The 20,629-nt window shown below is 34.0% G+C and overlaps 1 protein-coding gene across 4 annotated transcripts in view; it reads right to left on the bottom strand.

Moving 5' to 3' along the window:
* LRBA (LPS responsive beige-like anchor protein) overlaps window positions 1–20,629 on the bottom strand; it is a 623,871-nt gene that overhangs the window by 263,654 nt on the left and 339,588 nt on the right. For all 4 annotated transcript variants that reach the window (XM_072975847.1, XM_072975846.1, XM_072975849.1 and 1 more), the window contains 3 exons: window positions 13,438–13,562; window positions 5,427–5,573; window positions 2,768–2,904 (listed from right to left, as the gene is read on the bottom strand). In XM_072975847.1, the coding sequence (XP_072831948.1) occupies window positions 2,768–2,904; window positions 5,427–5,573; window positions 13,438–13,562 (409 nt within the window). The remainder of the gene's footprint in view (window positions 1–2,767; window positions 2,905–5,426; window positions 5,574–13,437; window positions 13,563–20,629) is intronic.

The following is a 20,629-nucleotide window of genomic DNA, read 5'->3' as shown; positions in this document are numbered from 1 at the left end:
ATTCAGAATTATTCTGAAGTTGCTTATAGGCAATTTAAATAAAAAAGGTTTTGATACCATTTTAATGACCAAAGAAAAATTACATATATGAAAAGTATAGTCCCCCTCTTTCTGCTTGTCTAAGGAAACAGTCGGATATATTCATAGCATGGTCCAACTTTAACAAAGGTTTCTATCTGATACAAGGAAATAACTGATTAGCAAATAAAATAATTAGTAGAACCGAAAGCATCCCAAAGGAACTGGTTCATCTTCTTTATGCTGGAGGTAACTACATAGTCCATTATATATGCTAATAATGAGGCACAGGAAGAGAATACATGTCAGATGTTACCCTTTAATATTCAAAATTTATTCTTTAAATCAACCCATTTTTTAATTAACTTACTAAGAAAAATCCATGAATGAGAGATACAGAGAAGAATGTTCTAAAAAGCAATTTTAAAGATCAGAGGCAGAAGTTTGAGTTGGGGAAGGAGTGTATGGAGGGGTGAGCAGGAAAGCAGAGATGGATGAAAAACTAGGAAGCTACTTAGAGCTCTGGTGCCCAGTTCATTTAATAAAACAGGATTCAGTTGTAAGATTCTCAGGTAAAAATTCCCTAGTAAAAACAGTTCTGTGTTAGAAATATAAACATTGATCTTATCCGTTCTGAAATCATCTATCTCTACTCTTTCAACCTGTATCTTTTTCATGTCTCTCTTCCTGTAGATGCAGAATACACTTACTGTAATACTAAGTGGTTCAGACAAATATGATAATTTTTAAATTGAATACAAATGAATTTACTCTCTTGAGAAAATGTTCTACTTTTTAAGAACACTTTTCAAGTCAAGTAGTAGGTGCTTACTGATTTTAAGGGCACAATGGTTAGTTTAAAAGATAAAAATGACATCTTAAAATGACCATTTTTTTCACTCACAGAAGTATTTAATGCATTAGACATATATCTCTCTCCAACTAGCCTAGGAAAAAAGACTTATCCTTTTTAAGTCTTGAAAAAAAGAAGTAAAAATTCTCCAAATTCAGTATCTTTTTTCCATCCTTATTTAATTTAATGCAGCTTACACACAAGAAGAGAAAAACATTCCAGCAACATAAGTGTCCTCATTTACAAAATACCTTAAAATACCAACGCCTATACAAAGTCAAAAGTTCTTCTAATAATAATTGGCTGAAAAAATTTTAAGAATATAAATTAGCAACAGTTTTGATTTCTGTAGTATTAGGAACGTTGCAGAGGTATAGGCAATTTCTGTGATTAGGCTCAAAGATCCTGTATTGCACAAGCAACAGGGAAAAAAATTAATTTAATGATGCTGCACAGAATAAGACAAGACAGAAATAAAAAAGTTCTAACTTCCTCTAGAGAAAAGTCAGTAACTTCAAACAGCCTAACTGCAAAGACTGGTAGATTTTTTTTTAATAACAAGGACAATTCATTAGACACTTTAAAGTTAAATCATACTTTAGATTTTAAGCCATGTATGTCCAAAATCATAATAGAATATTCTGAATTAAATTTCAGCCTTTCAAACTCACAAAACTACCATCAATTAGAGTGTTTAAGTAATTTTGGTTACCTTTCTTTCCTAAAAAAACTAAAATGCATTTTCAGACATTTAAGCCATGCAAGAGAGTAAAAAAAAATTTTAGTTGATGTAATTTCAGGATTAAACTTTTCTCTACATTGGATTAGTTGCAGTCTCCAGCTCAAAACAATCAGTTCCATCACAGACTTCCTTTCCTAGAGTCTACCAAGTCCCATCTTAATAAAAGCAGCCACGCTGAAACCAAGTGCTGGAAACACGCATAAGACAAGAGATGATTTGTTTATAAAGGTTTTCATAAAATTATAACATTTTCATTAAGAACGACTTTAGAATACTTCTAAGTCACTAAAACTTAATAATTCACATGATTACAAAATGAAAGAATCTCCTACCAATAAACTCAAAATACATATGTGTATGTTGACATACACACACACACACTAGCCAACAACCTGTAAAATTAACTATTTCCTTCTTAAAAACCTCTTCTCTTTCTACAGGTTGCTTATTTTGCTCATTTTAAAAGAGACTGTTTCTTCTCAGAACAAATTCTACCATTCACTTTCACGAAATAAACCTAATTTTGGGTTTATGGCTGTGCTACAAATGTCTCTTAGTAAAATAAAGTTGCCAAGGTCTGAAAGGTAATCAGAAATACATTTTAAAGGGGAAATTACATTTTCATTTAAGAAAAGGAAATTATGCAGTGCCTTGTAAAATTCGTAATGGGAAACAGAGGTATCTCGCGCACACAAGACATGCGTACGTGCACAACAGAGTAGTAAGTTATGAGGACAAAGCAAGAGGGTGATATATTGGTATTATATCCAGAAAATATAAAGGCTAAACAAAATAATTCCACTCTCAATCTCACTGAATTTTGTAGCTTAATTCATCCTGGACCCTTTGAGGCAAAATACATTTATAGACAATATTCCCTGAGGTTCTCCCCTCACCTCTGAATGAGCTAATGATAAATGCAATTAAACGGAAATTGTTTTTGAATCTAAATGAACTTCAATAATCTAACTAGCTGGTAAGGGAATCATAAGCTAAAAGAGATAGGTGCCTTGCATACAGGCAGAAGCAATTCATCAAGAAATTCAAACTATGTCTATCAGATTTTAGTAATGCCAACCCTACCCAACAGCAGCCCTCCATCCCATCAGAAGAAAAAACAGTTCCATAAAAATGAAACCCACTCCTCATCTCACCTTGGGGTCGATTTTCTTGAAGTTAGAGTCTTCTTCATCAACGTCGAAATAGAGTTCGGAGGAGGTGACAGAAAGAGTGCCCTTTACCACCACAGAGGGGGCCACAAGCTGAGCTGGTGTGCTCAGGCTAACAGGGCCTGCCAAAAGGAAAGGACAGGGTGAACAAGTTGGAACGACATTTAAAAAAAAAATCACATAGATTCAGGCAGAAAATTTCATTTCATTTTTAAATTCTCACATCCAACACCAATTTCCTGCCAAGTCTTTTTACGCTTACAAATTCTGTACACGCAAAATCTCCCTCTGAAAATGCAAAGTTAGGGTTCTCATACCAAGAGATCTCTAACAGGGCGGATGATGGTAACAGTAAACTAGGATGCAATTGTTTTACAGGGAGTCTGCAAAGCTTTGGTCTAATCTCCTGGTTAGAAGGTGGCTCTGCCTAAGTAAGTCCTTCCACATTCCATTCAGAAAAGAAGCCTCAGGCTATCAAACAACATGGAACAACAACCAGAAGCAAGGAAGACTCAATAGGCTGCCAAGGCCAGAGGTTAGCTTAGAGGTGGGCCGAGGCATGATTGCAAAAAGATCACCAGCTTATTAGTGAAGTGAGCAACGTTAAACCATATTCCCTGATAAAGATTTTGTACCAGGTTGACACAAAACCTCCTCCATAACAACTTTACCCCACGAAGGAGTGGTGAAAATACTTCTTTTCTAAGCCTGCCTTTCCACTGTTAAATATTGTGCAGTGCTTCCAAATCTAATATCAGTGTAGTTCAGGGACTCTGGGAGTAAACAGCTGGAGGGTGGGTTTCCAAGTGAATGAATTTTTATTGGAATAATCAAATCTCCACAGGGCTTATCAAAGAGACAAATCAGCCTGCTACTGAAAACAATAGATTCACTACAGATAGAACAGCATAGAGTATATTAGAGCCCAACCTAAAGTAAGGACTAAAAATAATAATTAAACATGTATATATTTATGTAGAACACATGTAGGAAGAATTTGAAATCCCATGTAAATTCCTCATTGTAAAAATCCGATAGGTGAAGAAAACAGCAAGAGAAGATTGGCATTTATGGTTCTGAATTAATATAGTGCCTATAAACACGGTACACCTATTCAGGTAATCAATGGGTGAATAAGTGTTTCAAAATTCAGACGAATTGACATTTTCATCGATTGTTAGGAGGGTGTTGGTCCTTAATCTCACATCAATCTTAATGTGTGCCAGCAGGACAATAGGAGGGATGCTCTGCGGAGATCAGAGCAGGTTTTGCCCTCTATTCCCAATGTACAAATACATTGTGTTTGCAGATGGGCAGCAGATAGCTGCAGAACAGCCATGATTTCCCAAAGCTCATCCCTATAAATGGATGAAATAAGCAGCTATGTGTTCTTTTGCTGTCTCCTTTGCCCTCCGTACATTAGCATGTAATCCTGAGAAGAAATAACATTTTTTCAATCATTCTCAGACATTCAATTACAGGGTAAGCAGACAGCTGCAGGAGCCAGGGCAGCCTAGGTCCTACAGAAGACCCCTGACAATTTCCACTTCATTTCTAACCCACACCACTTTATTAGTGTGGATTACTTCTTAATCCTATTGCCATTGTCAAGATTATATAATTAAACTCCCCTTTCACCTCTATTACTGTATGAATGTATTACTAGTAGCAAGAATAGAAGCAAAATAAAGGAGGAGGAAGGGGGTAAATGGATGTGAAGAAAAAGACTAGAGAACAGCAGTGCCTCACTCACTCTCTACTCCCACCCCCAATCCCTTAGCAGTATGCTCCAATTAGTTTTATTTTACTTTACAGGAGATTTACAGTCATCATCAGAGAAGATACCATCATCTATTTTTCATCACTGTTCACTGCATGTTAGCACAGGATGCAGATAGGTCACTAAATAAAAGATCTCTCATGCTTTTTAAATTAAAGTTACCAAACTTGAAGATTATATAATTTTCACCTATAGAAACTGTAGAATCTTTCAGACTTTCCTCGTTGAGGGACAGAGTCCCAGGCATTAAAGAAAAAAAAAAAAGCCATTTAATGAATGACTAAAATTTCAGGCTAAACAAGAGAATTTTTCCCATAAGGGAAGTAAAACTGAAAATCTGCAGAGTGCAAATCAAAATTCCTACATCAGGTAAAATATGTGAATCCTTGAAAAGCAATAGCATTCCTGGAATGGATTTTTTGAGAGAGTTAAATGTATATGCAGCATGTTCCCTAAGACCTGTATATCAAAGCAAATAGCTCATCAGCCTCCAAGCTGTATTCACAAAACAATAGGCAAGATTTTACTTATAGCTCTCATTTTGTAGAGGTTAGGTAACTCCCATTAGATGGGTAAAGCAATCTAATTTTCTTGTTGCTGCTTTTCAACTGTTTTCTTTTCCAGTGAAGATTATTCATAAAAGAAAAAGATGAGTAGGGTAAAGAGAATGAACAGAATTGAAAAATAACGAGGAAACAGTATTGATCATTGGGGGAAAATGTCTGGAAGAACAAAAACAATCTTCATTGAATGTAACTGTGGCTGTAAAGTTGGTAATCCTAGCAGTCACCGCCCAAAACGTAAGTAATTAGATGCTTATTGGCCCAGAGCCAGCTGAAGTATGGGTACAACCGCTATATTTACCGGTGAGATTCTCTAAATCTTTTTCATCCACGGATGACAGAGTATCGTCGTCACCTTCCAGGAGGATCTCGTTTTCTGAGTTCTGATTTCCTAAAGCCTGACTCTTGATGGACTGTTTTCCTTTAGCAAGGATATCTTCATCTGCAGCTGAAATGAAAAGGAAACAAAGCTGTCCATCAGCTCTGGGAAGAGCACTCTGGCAGAGGGGCAGGGAACTGAGGTAAGGAGAGGTGGCCAAAGATGGTCAATCGTTTTACACAGAGTCACCCACGGCGGGGAAAGTGATCGGATGGCCCACATGCTCCTTCTGACAAACGGGATTCCCCAAATCTAGTCTAATGTTACCCTGAGCAAGCACCCTAATCCCATTAAATCTGACCCTTGCACTGCTCACCGAACCGTTTATTTACTTACAGTTAGGGCAGAAGAGGGTTCAAAAGCAGCACATTTTTTGGAAATGTGTTAGTAGAAAAAAAAATCAGAACCTATTTGTGGAAACAATACCTACTTAACACTGAAAAATAAGGAAGACTGATTCATTCCTGCGAATGGTATTACCGTGACAAACATTCTGAAATGGCTGGGGAGGGGCTGTGGAGGAGAATCCATAAGTAAGAAGGGTGAGAGCTAAGAGAGAGTCATAACCAGTGCAGACTTAGGCCAGGTTCCAAAGCCATATCTGACACTGATAAAGCCCTAGCAGCTCCTAGAAGCTGCATGCCCTTCCTCTTCACTCCATCCTGCCTCTCTCCTTTCCGTCGCCCTTGCCCACATTTCACCCCTCCCACACCCCAACTCCAGCCCTTATACAAATATCCAAGAGCAAGGCAGTGTGGAAACTAAGTGGAGGCTCAAACGCTACCTCCTCCATGTGTTTAAACTAAAGGGCTAAGACGCCCCGGGGGCAAACATAACAGAAAGCCCGGGATGAGAGGTATCTGGGCAAAGAGCCTCGCGCTGCCGGAACTGGAGCAGCCCGCGGAGAGCGGCGGCACCAGACTCCCGGCACTGCGACAAGGCTGCCAGAGAGGCAAGGAAGCAACGAAGGAGGGGAGAAGCAGCTCTGCCGAGCACCTTCAGCCATCCGTGGAACCAGAGAGGGGAGAGGGGGGCTGCTGAAGGGAGTAAACACTGAAACTAAAAAATCTGACTTCACAGCCCCATATCCCTCCAAGAGGACTCCCGTGGCTTTAAGCAGCTTTCTCCTTAAGAAATACATAAAAGCAGATACTAATCTCTGGATGGTGATTTTTAAAAGCTCTCAGTGTCACAGAAGGGAAAGTTTAGAGTCCTCACCACACTCCTGACATCCTGGTTTCCAGATAGAGAAATCCCAGAGGTAAAGCACCTGATCCCCAGGCAGCAGCTACTGATATAGAAATCAGATGGCCAGGCCTTTTGCTCCACTGCAGTATCCACGTAGGCATGAGGCCCCAAACCCAGGAAGGATAAAGCACTCAGTTTGCAGTAACATGACTAATGTTTATCTATATAATTTATTCTAAATAGTTAAACTGCATGTATCTTACCTGGTTAACCTGACAAATCAAAGCTGCTTTGAGTTTAATAGGTATGAGTATGGATAATGTTAGAGGTAAAAGTTTACTTTTACCATATTTTTTCTGAGTTCACCATGTATATCATTTATATACAATACTTACAGCACTACTTAAAAGAACATAGGCGCTTTCTCTTAAATAAGGAAGTCATGAGAAGAAGCTTTCCATATTTAGCTTTGAATACCCTCTACGGATAAATAAAATCTTTTTTTCCTTCATACCCACATAGAGCATTGTACGCTGCTGTACACATATGAAAGGCTGAATAAACAATTGAAAAGGACATAAAGTATCTAATTAAAATAGCTTTTTTAAAGCTACAAAGAAATACACCAAAATCCACTATTTTTTTAGGAAAACAGCAGTATAAGTTTTTATATCATTTATATTTCAAGTATTCATATTTCCTTACCTTTAAATCATAAACATTGCTCTTAGCCCAAACAAGATCTTTTCCAATTTACTATCAGTTTTACTAAAAACAAACTGGTCACTGAGAAACATTACAAATCACCATCTTCTATATTTTCTTATAAATAAAGTAAATTATAATAAATTAACAGTTGCCAGTGAGATTTTACTACAAAAACTCAGTATGTTACATTCTAATTTCCTGGATTTATGATTCCTTCTTCAAAGCAGAAATAATAACAATGCTAACAGTAAATGACACTTATCATGTGCCAAGGAGTGTTCAGAGCACTTTACATATTTAACTCATTTGATTCTCGTATACTTTCTATTAAATCCTCCTTTTCACATGAGTAACAGGCTCAGAGAGGTTACATAAATTGCTCAAGGAAACACAGTAAGAAGTAGAGTCAAGATCCAAATCCAGGCAATATGGCACCAGAATCTGGGCTTCTAACCACTTTGCCAGAGAAAGTGTTAATAACCAATATACAAATATGAATGTATATGTAATTTCCTGATTAGTTTACTGATCCTTATGTTTCTCATAATGCATTTAAAAGGTTAAAGTCAGAATCATAATAAGTAAGTACAGAATAAAAACATACTCATTTCCAAGCCTAAATTTGATGAGCATATGCCAAACACATCAGAAACAACTAAATTCAACACCTTGCTCATTACTTTCTCTGATTATTACCATTCATGTCCTGAAGTACACCAAGCTTATTTGAAAGAAAAAAAAAAAAAGGAAAAACCATTTAATCTGTAAATATTTACCAAAAAAATGAGTAAAAGTAGCCAGTGACAGTATGCAATGGTTTAACGTAGCTCATTAAATAAATTCACATTCAAACAAATGGCTAAATATAATACTGAATACTGAATAACACTAAATATAATACTGAAATTTAAAAATTTTAAGTATGTTCTCATCATGCTGATAACATATTAAAACACAGTAACTTTTGAATTAAGTAAAATTTTATGAAAAATAATTTTAAGTACTATAGGTCTACTGTATGCATACAAACACTCCTTTATTTACCTATTTTTACAAGCTCAGATTCTGGAATTGTTCAACCTCAACTGAAAAACCTCTTGTCATGGAAAATATGCAGCTTACTGATATTTAGAATGGTTTTCCTGTAATTAACTCCCCCTTGAGGATTTTAAGTTAGCAGCAGTAAAATTACCAACAGTACTCTAATACACACCACATGCGCTGGTGTTCAATTCTCAATGGTCTAATAGCTTTCTGCTAAAGAACTTTTTTTTTTCAAAATTAGAACAACACTGTCCCAAGCATAAAATAAAAGATAATTATCATGTTTATATGTGCTGGGAAAAGTATATTTTTAAACTTTCGTTTGCCTTATACTCAATCAACCATTAAAACAAGAATCAATTATTTTGATACCTTCTGTGAGTATATTCAACATTTGTATAACAGCTTAATTAGATGAAGTTAAAATATACTTTTCGTGCAATTTTAAGGCTTGATTCAGATATTTTCTGGTTAATAAAATCATTACCAAACATGACAACAGTTTAAATTTTTCATGTGACTGATAACAAAGTGCCTTCATCTAATCTCACATTTTGTTCTGATTTAATATCGATTTAACAAAATAACTAAACTGCAATTGTTACATAAAATTAGAGAAATCTGTCAAAAATGTTTTCTTTGAAATATAACTTTGATTCATTGAAGCTAAGAGTAATGAGAGGGCTCAGAGAAAAGCTGGTCCTCAAAATGTAAAGTTCAAGCTCTTGAGAGGTAGCTCTGCGCATGAGTTAACTATGCAACAGAGACTAGGTAAGTAAAATTAAAACAGAAAAAGAATACAGAAAATTGTTCTATCTATGATATATAAATCTCTTCTTAAAAGTCCACTGTACCAATGAACTAGAATCATTAATAGTCCACGTTAGAGTAAAAGAAGTTTACACATAAGAGTTAGCCACTTTGTTAACATAAAAAAATAAAGATAGCTACTGGGATAACAAAGTGACATTAACTGTACCTACAACATATACGAGTATCCACTGAAGTGTGACATGCAGGACACACCGTAACTGTTTATTCTGAACAGGACACATAATGAATACCTATACACAGCTATTATCCTAAATTCATTCCTCTTTATGAAATTTCCAAACGGTTTCAAGTTAAGAAAATTTACTCTAGAAAAACTGGTGAAACTACAAAGGATAATCAGGAGAACAAGTTCACCTCCAAATGATCATGGGTTTCTCAAAAGTTTTAGGTAGAAACATACTGTTTGTGGATACTAAAAAGGAAGCAATAGTACCTGGCATTACTGAAGATACAAGAGAACAGCATAATTTAGGATCTTTACAATGGTCTCTCATTCCTAGAAAATCAGATGAGTTACTTGTATCATTCCATGTGGTTACAACGTACTTTTTAAACTATGTTAAATTCTCCTCATACATTTCTATTAACGTGCACATTCTCTACAAAGTAAAAATGTCTTAAATTCAATAGGATTCTACTGCTAAACTGCTTTAGTATTTGAATTAAAACCAATCTTTCCACCATTTAAAACATTTTTTATGGGGCTTTAATGTGAATATAAAATTCCCATTATATTTAATAATGAATTTTAGAAGACAGCATAGCACAATGGTAAGAAAATCTGACTAGTCAGTTAACCTGCTGGGCTTTCGTTCTGTATCTACCAAGAATTATGTTGGTCTTTTGTTTCCTCAGTTTCCTTATCTGTAAAGAATAAAGCTATACTAGACTTTAGCCCTAGGTTCTTTTTGGATCTAAAATGCTTCGATAATAAATAACTGACCAACTGTTCTCTGTGCACTAGGAGGGTATGAATCATTACAACTGATTTCTAATAGATTTTAAAACTGTAAAATGGAAGAAAATGCCCTCAAGAATTAAATATTCACCTCTGCTTGCTGCTGCCACTTTCTATAAAGAATGTTTAATCATAAGAGGAAGTCTTAATGTTAATTTTAAAATATGACTCAGTTTCTGCAAACTTAAAGAAATCTCCTATTACAAAGTGACTTTTATAAATAACCACTTTGGAGGGTCTCTCTTTGAAAAATTACCTAAACCCCTTTTCCCCAAGCAAGTTAATGTGAACTTGGGAAGGGCAATTAAATTGTCAGAATTAAAAAATTTGTTTTTAACTAGAAGGTAGCCAGAAGTAGAGTCATGGGGCTGGTATTGATCGCCGGAACAGAGAACATCACTCTTCAGGTATTTACTCTGCCACCCTTACACCAGAGGCTTTCCTTCAAATCAAATCAATCTATAAAAAAGATGGCTCTTACTACTAAAATACATAACTAATCCTCAAAAGCATTTCTATTTAGATGTGTTCCTTTGATAATGGTAATATAGTTCATGATGTTTTGAGATTCTGCATTTTCAAAATGTCCTGTCTCCTTAGTTAAATCAACTATAAATTAAAGTGGGAAGTCATAAAATAGTATAAACTGACATACTATCCTCAGTTTACTATATCTACTTTAATTATTCAAATTCAGCATTGAAGCAAAGTATTCATCCATGATAAATTCTATGATTTCAACTGCTTTTTGATATTAACTGTTTCATTTTGCATACTCGACTCTTAATATATTTTTATTAGCTCCCTTAATGTCACTAAGTTAGAATAAAAAAAAGCATTTCATAATTAACACAAAATTAAAATTGAATGTCAAACTACAATATATTCTAATTCATAAAACATTAAAAAATTAAGCTCTTTGCTTAACTAAAGTATTAGCATAAATTAACGCTGACACTAAATAATACCATACTATAATTTATGTGCTGAGTTCCAAAACTGACTAATAGTTCCTTGTTATTTAAAATAAAAAATATAGATATAAAGCATAATTAGAGCTTTTCTATTTTTTCAAAAAATGTTATATTAAAGATAACACATCTCCTTAACTGAAAGCATCTATTACACATTTGGTTACTTTTAAAAAATATATATTTTAGAATTAAATTTATATTATTAATGTTTCAGTGCTTTAAATATTATTCATTATAAAACTAATATAAAATATTACCAAATAGAAGGGAATTACATAAAATGCTTAACTTTTCTTCTCTCCCTCAACTGAGAATGTACAATAGAGCATAGACAATATTAATATTACATTAAATTTTCAATTACTATTTTGAGTAGAGTGAAATCTGCTTCTAGACAGGATTTAAAGTCTTAAATGACAGTAAGCATTGCTAATATCGTCTTCAAAAATCAGACTCTCCATATTAAAAAGTTAAATGATAATGTTATTTTAAAAGATAAAATTCAACAATAATAAAATTAAAATTCATTATGAAACATCCTATAATTCCCCAAAGTGGCTAAATGTAATATTTTTAATAAAAATGATTTTCATTAAATCTATACCACAAATTTTAAATTCAGTTACTGCTATTTCTTTCAGGATAAAGGGTTAACAGTTTACGTGCAATTTTAGAAAATAGGTCCCCCTCTCCAGATAAAAAAGGAAAATCTTTCATAAAAATGTTTTTATTGTCATTCATAGATGTCAGAACTCACAACTCAATGTTAAATGACAGGTAAGAAGACAGAAAGATACTTATGAAATTTTAAGTGCACATACACGGTAGCATCTGTTTGACTTTTCTGAAAGAATAAAATTGCAAAAAGGCTGATTATTTTCAATGTAAGGGTCACTAACCAAAAGCACAAAAACAACAGGAAGGAAAAGGAAAAAATATATGTACATATAACTCTGGAATCTTCAGTACCACGTGAAAAGTACATGAACCTTAAAAGCAAAAGTGGCCTAATTAATTCTGCATCTTATTCCTCCTTCTCCACCTCCTGTAGCTGAAAATGTAGGGCCCTGCAAGTATTACTGCTTTTAGATTACTTTGTTATTGACTATTCTCTGTATGATCATTTATTTTAAAGGACTGATGTCACATTTGGTGTTATATCTGATGACATATTGTGGACATTTTCTTCCAGAAATGGCTCTTTAGGGCCGAGTGCAAGAGGTTAAGCTGCCTGACTGAGGCCAAACCTAAGATCACAGACTTTTCATCTAAATTCTTGATATCCTTATTGAATGTAATTTAACATTTACTTTGTATACTGCATCCTATCCTTTAACCATAAGCTACTGTAGGTTAAACTAATACCCTGAAAAGGGTAAATTAAAACCATTTCTACCTTACAAAAAATAACCAATTTATATTTTACAAAACCCCCAAAAAATTTACGTGGGGAGGGTACATTTTCCCCCTTAATCAATGTATCTTAATTGGCTTTCAAAAACTACAAAATATAAAGTGAAACCCTATGATCAAAGGGAGTATTATTATCAAGTCCAAAGGACTTCTTCAGTTTTTCCAATTTGCTCATCAGGCTTCTACCTAAACTGAATCATGGTGATATGCATTATATCAAAGAAGGAAAAATGTTTTGTTAAGCTCTCATAACAAGATGATGCAGAACAGAACATATGAAAATAATGTCTCTTCTCTTTTTTCCAGGAGCCATCTATCAAAACCATCTACAAATCAAGGCTCAGAAAGTATCTGGGCACTTGGACATTTATTACCATCTCTCCCACTTTATACTCTCATACTAAAATACCATGGTTGAGGGAAACCCATATACACACAACAGAACCTACAAACATATTTGGATTGTAAATGCTGTCTTTCTGATATTCATGGATTTAAGACAGACATCCTGTATTAATTTACTCAAAGCTGAATGTGTCGTTTAAAAGGAGAAATATTTTATTCTCCTACTCTGAAACAAAGGGTCTATGTTAAGTGTTTTGCATGTGTAACATAATAAATAAACACACCTGACACCGTAATTCAATAACAGCCTATACTAACTACAAAAAAATTTAACTTCTCTTTCTGGGGTGAGTAACTGTGAAATGTGGTATTGGACCATTTTTACAGTACCTTGTAATAATGAAGTTATGCTCTTCATTACCAAGTACTGTACCTGCTGCTATGAGCAAGGAGTGGTTTATACACTGACCATGTTCCACGGCTGTTTTTAGTGTCGCTTCAGGATGTGTCGATCCAAGAGGGTTACGCACAAATCGTCGCCGGCGCCGCAAGTCATCTTCCCAGTAGTCGAGGCGCCAGAACTCACGAGGACGACTACAATGAAACAGAGAAGCCACATATGTTAGCAATTATCAAACAGCGTGGTAGCACTGAATTTCTGCATAAAGCTCTCCTTGTTTGCTCTGCCTTTTTTTTCCTCCCTTTCCTCTTAATTCTCCCTCCACCTCACACTCCCCTTTCTGCAATCTTTAACTTAGGTATGTCCTTGAAAATAACAATATCACCTTCCAGCCTAAGGAACTCCTTTTCCTTTTTCTTGGAAGGTGAAATGAGCACTAAATACATCATTTTGAAATGAATTGCTGACAGTGTGATCAGTTTCCCCACACTCTAGTGGCATGTGCTCTGATTTCAGCCTCATTTCAGCCTCAGCAGGGCACCTTTCTCTGTGGCTGCATTTATAAACCAGAATAGGGAAAAGGCTATTATAAATATGGTATAGCATTACCTATATTAATCAAAGTCTGTCCCCCTTCATTTTTCTTCCTAATTTGTGCCTTTTTGCACAAGGTCAGTAAATCATACCATGAATTCTTGGTCCAGAAAGTGTTAACTTTAATGAATATCTCAGTTACATGGTTATGTATGTGATAATAAAATATTACTCTGTTTAGATGTGCAGGAATTTAATTAAAATAATCTCTTAAAATATTCATTACATTTAGCCCCTGAGGCTTAGAACAACACAAGAAAATGCATTTCTTTTCCATTTACTGTTTTTAAATAAACCATTCCTATAGAGTGAAATAGCAATCTATTTTCAAGCAAATCAGATTGGATTTCTGTTTTATGTAGTCTGTTTTTATATTTAATTAAAAACTACATGCTATATGATGTGCAATAATTGCTATATCAAAAGCATACTTTTGGAAATGTATTTTTTAAGGGTTCACTCAATTGAAGTTCTACTATATTTTTCCCAATTCTGTAGATCTTTTACATGGCAATATATAAATGTCAGCTTCCTCTCCTATTAACTAATCATGATCTAGCATGCTGGAAAATATTTTATAAGGAAAATACTAATCTGAAGTTTTTCCAGTGAAAGTGGAAAAAAAAATCTATGCAGGATACATTTATTCACTAAAGACACACAGCATGAAAATCTGTAAGTTTCAATAAAGAAATTTAAAAATTCATAATCAAAACTTCTGCAAAAAATGACTAATGCAAAATAAAATCTCACTTGTATTTCATGAGCTAATAAAATTGTACCTGTCAGCTTTGACAAATTAGTAGTCTTGACCAACTGACAGCCCCAAAATATCCACATAAAAGTTATCCATATTTTGATGCTTTAAAGATGCTACGTTTAAAGATTCAAAATAGATTCGTAAATAAGTACTCCACTGATTAAAAATTATCTCAGATTAATAAAAGCATAGATAACAAACAGTGAATTACCTAAAGAAAATATTTTTTTAAAAACAGAGATCCTACACTCTTTTCTGAGAATGCCAGGGAGACAAGAGAACATCAAAGATTTCTTTTGTTGATTTTGATCATGCATAATGAGGAGAAAATACAAAGTAATCTAAATGGAATACAAAAAAGTGTAAGAACTGCAGCCCTCAAAGAGAAAAAAAATAGAAAGCTCTTTTATTCTTTGTTGTTTCCATTTTAAATGAAAACTAATATTATGATGTCATTTAAAAATACATAATACCTACAGAATATACACATAAACAAAAGAAAATAGTTTTTTAACTCAATAAAATAAAATTCTCCTTAGGTGAGAGAGGGAAAGCAGCACACAGCTGGCTATGTGTATGGCTTTGATAGTCATGGAGCTTGGAAAGGCACTTCATCATTCTGCCTACCTACATTTATCTGTTAAAATTATTATCAAATATCAGCCAGGATGCAGTCGTGAATCACAGGCTGCTCGTCGTCTTCAGGGGAATGATACAATGAGGGTCTATTCATCAGTGCGGCAATCGGCACAAGTAATTAGTTCCCTAGCCCGAGAGCTCCTACAAAGCCTATTTCAGTCAGCACCACAAACATATGACGGTGTACAGCTAATGAAAGCTGCTAAAATTTGTTAACCTTTTCTGCCATCAATCCTTCTAATACTCTATGCTTTGGTATTATGCAAAGGTGGTAAATTATTAATTTGTCGGGCATCCATCCTTCTGAATTTTGAGTCAAATTAAACGATGTCATTCTTCTTGATAACAATTAAAATTATAAGAGATGTTAAGCTGCTATTATAAAATTACTACAAAATTAGATAACAATAGATGCTAGTATATTGTACAGCAGTGACGTTGAATCTGATGGCTATTAAAGCGTGTGTGCAATAATTTGTGTCACACAGTAGGAAAAGCAGAGAAGTTATAATATCATTCACAAATTTTCAAAGACAATGTCTATAAGAAGAATAATCAAAATTAAGAGGAAAGAGAACTGTAATATTTAGTTTTATGCTCTCTGACACTAACAAGTAAGAGTCATAATGGTGACATTTGGGTGAAAGAAAAGTACCGATACATTAGGAACTGGGAATTTGTTCACACAGCAGAAAAATTTTGATCTAAGTTTCACTTACCCTAATTATACACTTCTGTCTTCAAATGCAAATGTTCTACCAAAAATTTAAAAATACTCAGATACAATCCAAATAAAATGAAGAAATCTTTACCTCAGCATGTTAATCTCAATACTATCCTAAGCTCTATCTCAGACTGTTCTCAATAGGAATCATCTACCTCCTGTCACAATTTAAAATAGTCTGAAGACAAAGTAAAATCACTCATTTCAGATCACAGATCTAGAATGGATTACAAAAATCAACTAGAGAGACCAACAATTGCAATACAGTTTTTGGAAGTCTCTTCAAGTGATGTCGGGTACAAACCTTCAAGGAACTTAACTCAAAATGGAATAGCTATTAGCCTCATTTGAAAAAATAGCATTTATCATCCAATTTCTGATGGTGAGAGTAACACATGTTCTTTGAAAAAAGAGTCATACTCATTTTTTCAGATGAGGGTAATTACTAGCATGTTTAAAGTCATTTACATAGTAACAGACCAGGACCTAAAAAAGCAATGTTTTCTCCCAACTCCGCTCCTTCCAACAACATACACTCAGTATAAAGCTCTATCATTGAAAAAATGAGGCACACTTTGTCATTTAGAACAGTACTAGAGAGGGGAATGTGTAGGTTTAAATGATCAGCTTGCTATAAGTTTTGATTATTCACACAAAGATTTCACTCTTACTTAGGAAATACTGCCACACCCTCCCCAAAAGCCCCTTCTAGGGGAAAAAAGGTAAAAAAACTAGAAAATCTGGGAAATTGATCCGACTCTATTCCCATAAGTTTATGAATTAATTAAATAAACTATTGTATATTTTTAGAGTTATCACCATGGTATGGCTAGAAAAATTCAGAAGACTTCATGTATTCATAAAAATCAGTTACTGACCAAACACATATGTGGATAAGATAAGAAATCACCTATTCCGAGACCTTGGAAGTATTATCTAAATCACTTTATACCTGTACATCTATGTATCTGCATCTATCAAAAAATAACATTAATACTACATGACACCACATTCACAAACTTCATTCATTTCTGCTAATAATTAAAACTAAGACCTCAAAAGTATTCATCAATAAAAGAATGTTAGTTCTAAGAAGAAAAACTGTCACAATGCAATTATAGTGGAAAAATTTCCCATTTTCCATCTTTCCTACTTTCTTATGACAATATCTAATAAACCTTGATGACCTAAACAGAAGTCAGTAATAAATTCTTCTGGCTAGAAAAAAGTTCTAAATCCTAGGAAATTTTAGTACTTCATATTTTGTTCTTAAATTTTTATATTTTATATTACCTGTTTTTCTAACTCCTATATCTAGCTAGCTTCTATTTCTATAGTTTTAAATTAAAAATTCATGCTAGACATTCGCTACAACCTAAATAAATGGTATCCTCTAAAAAGAAGTACAGTAAACATTTTCAGTGCACTGTCTGCCAGAAGATAAAAGTGCTTAAGTTCTATAAGGGTTTTACTTGCTGCATAAATCTTGAAATAATGTGTAGGTGAAATAATGTGCAGGTACTACAGGGTATTATACAATATAAAAGAACGCTTTATCTCACAAACTGAAGTCTACCGTGACTTCATGCAGATAGATAGGAATAATATTAAATAAAACCTCTGTTTACCAAGTACCAACTATAAATCAAATGCAGGTGATCTATGCACTGTGCTGTCTTAATGAAAAAAAGAAAAAAAAATCCTTCAATTGTATGGATTCCAGCAGAGGAGAAAGCTTCCAAAGCAGAATGTTTTCTTTATTGAGGACTGACATGGGGATTTTACATCATGCTGAGTCACTAGAGTATCGTATGTATTATTTAATTATGTAAAATTATATTTATGTAGTTAAGAACTTCTGCATGGTACTATTCAGTGTATTTCTCTACTTGCTTTTACAGACATCTAGATACCCAGCTTCATTCAACTGGTTATCACTTTGGATATTTTCAAAAATATAACTTTTCAACAGTCAATTATCCAAGAAATAATCAAGCTTTTCTTAGCTGTTGTTAGCTTGTTAACCATTTCTTTATTCACTTAGCATTTTTACCAGGAGTAAGTTATGAGAAAATCAATATCTAGTGTTAACCGCACTACCAGTTAAAACTCTAATAATAGAAAACTGGAAAACAATTAAAATAAATGATATTGTTGGATACTAGAAGCCCTAAAACTCATCTCAGTAGCCACAGCATTTGGACAAACTTGTTCTATTTTCCCCAAAAATCTAATTTAAAAAAAATTCAACAAATACTTGTTGAGTCCCAACTACGTACCAGATCTTGGTACATACAAATGAACTATGTTGGGTTCAGCCTAGAATATTTCTATGTTACAATCAGGATAAGAAAATTATCAAACATCAATTACTACATAACTTTAAAATAGATAGCATTTATTACATTAGGTTACTGTGTTAGACATTCTCCTTTAATACACATTATCACCAACACTCACAACAACCCCGCCACAATTAAGTACAAGTTAGTTGCATTTTAAAGATGAAGAAACTAAGTCTTACCCACTGGTAGTAAATAGTAAGAGTCTATGTACTTCAAAGCCAATGAGCTTTTCACGTGACATTTCCTCTAGAAACTCTTTTGGATACTGTTATAGCTATGATCAAAGTACTAATTAACCCTGCCTGGGAGGATTGAAGATTTCATTAAGCTTTCAATAGGATCTATTTTTGTAAGTTCCACGAGGACAACGGTTTGTGTCTGTAATTCACTGACCAAGCACAGTAACTGAAACAAAGCAGGTACTTAATAAATAATCAATTAAAGAATGAACAAGACGACTTTTTTAAAGAAATTTAATTGATAGACAGGAGTCTGCTAGACAAAATGGAAAAGGCATCACAAGCAGAAGAAATAGCATGGACAAAGGCATGGAGACATAAAAAGGCATTTCTATCTAAAGAAGTTCGTCTGGGTAAGAAACATCATTTCAAGACAGCCTCAGAGTGGCAAAAGCTAAAGGAGGAAACAGATTAAGAATCAAGATTTCAAAAGTCCCAGCAGAGTTAACTAAAGTGGTTACCTTTGCCTATTACAGGAACAGAGAGACAACTAAACTTTCTTAATGTAGGAATCAGCCTTGTATGTTACATGGCAGCAAGACAAAATATGGAATGGGGATGGAGTGTAGAGGCCAAGACATCAGAGACATATCTGAAGTGGAACAGGTAAGATCTGATGAGACAGTCAACATGAGAGGCGAGGGAAAAGGAGAAAATGAGAATAAACCTGAGGTTTGTGACCCAAAAACCAGTAGTGAGGGGATAAAGATGCTATTTCACTGAAATAATGCAGGTTAAGTAGATATGGCTGGGGAGAATCACCATATCCTGGATACCTAATAATTTCTAGGTGGGTATGTCTAATAAGTAAGCAGTATAACTTAGGAACTCAAAAAAGCAGCCTGGGTTTGAGAAACAAAATTGGGAGATTGATCAGCCTTGGAAGTCAGTAGAATTAGATAATTGTCTAACAAAAATTTATTAAGTGCTTATGAAAAAAGCTAGGTTTTATGCTAGATCCACAGAAAAGTATATTGAAAGGACAGAAAAAGTAAAAATAAAATCTGGGAAATAACCATATTTTAAAAAGATACAGAAAAGAGGGAAGAAATAGAGAAGAAAGTAACTGCTTACAATCAGTAAGATAGTAGAAGAACCAAAACAGAATGGTGTTCAAAAAGACAAAGAAGCAAAAACTCTTCAAAGCAGTGAGTGAGTAGGGAGCAAGATTTAATTCTGCATAAAAATGTCAAGGATGAAGAATGAAGAGATGCTTTTGTTTTTATGTTTTAAATTATGTTTTATGATACATAATTTATATACCATAAAGTTCACCTGTTTAAAGTGTACAGTTCAATGGTTTTTAGTATATATACAAAGTTGTGCAACCATCACAATAATCTAATTTTAAAATATGTTTTTTCCTCCCAAAAGAAATCCCATACCCACTCCCAGTCACTCTGTATTCTCCCTTCCATGGGAGTGGGTACGTACAGGATTTCACAGTATACAAATTAGAAGGTTAGGTGAATGTGTCTGCTTTGGCCTGGAGCTATTGAAGTTTGGAACAATCGTAAAACAAGTCAAACTGTAGGTGACTGGTAAAAGGCATTTTTATTAATATTAGAACTTTTTGGAGATCTTAAAAGACTATGAGAATGCATTTTTTTTCCTTTGACATTTCTACTATCTCTAAGGTTACCAAAGAGCTGAGTCAAAATGATCTTTTAAGAGAGATTCTTAAAAATCAAACTTAAAACTAATTCATACTATAAAATATATAGCAGCTTAAGTTTTAGAGTAATTTATATTAAAAACCACCAGTCTAAAATTTTTCAATATGACATAAAAATATTTTGACTTCATTTCTCTTAAAGTATTTAAAGCTAATCATCTTAGCTCTACCATGTACTATGCACAGGGAACTATATTCAACATCTTGTAATAACCTATAATGAAAAACAACCTGAAAAACGAACAAATTTATAGATATAGATACATAACTGAATCACTCTGCTGT

This window comes from Vicugna pacos, chromosome 2 (assembly GCF_048564905.1).
Source record: "Vicugna pacos chromosome 2, VicPac4, whole genome shotgun sequence".
NCBI classification, from domain to species: Eukaryota; Metazoa; Chordata; class Mammalia; order Artiodactyla; family Camelidae; genus Vicugna; species Vicugna pacos.
Note: the sequence above shows the minus strand (reverse complement) of the source record. Positions and strands in the feature narration are given on the sequence as shown.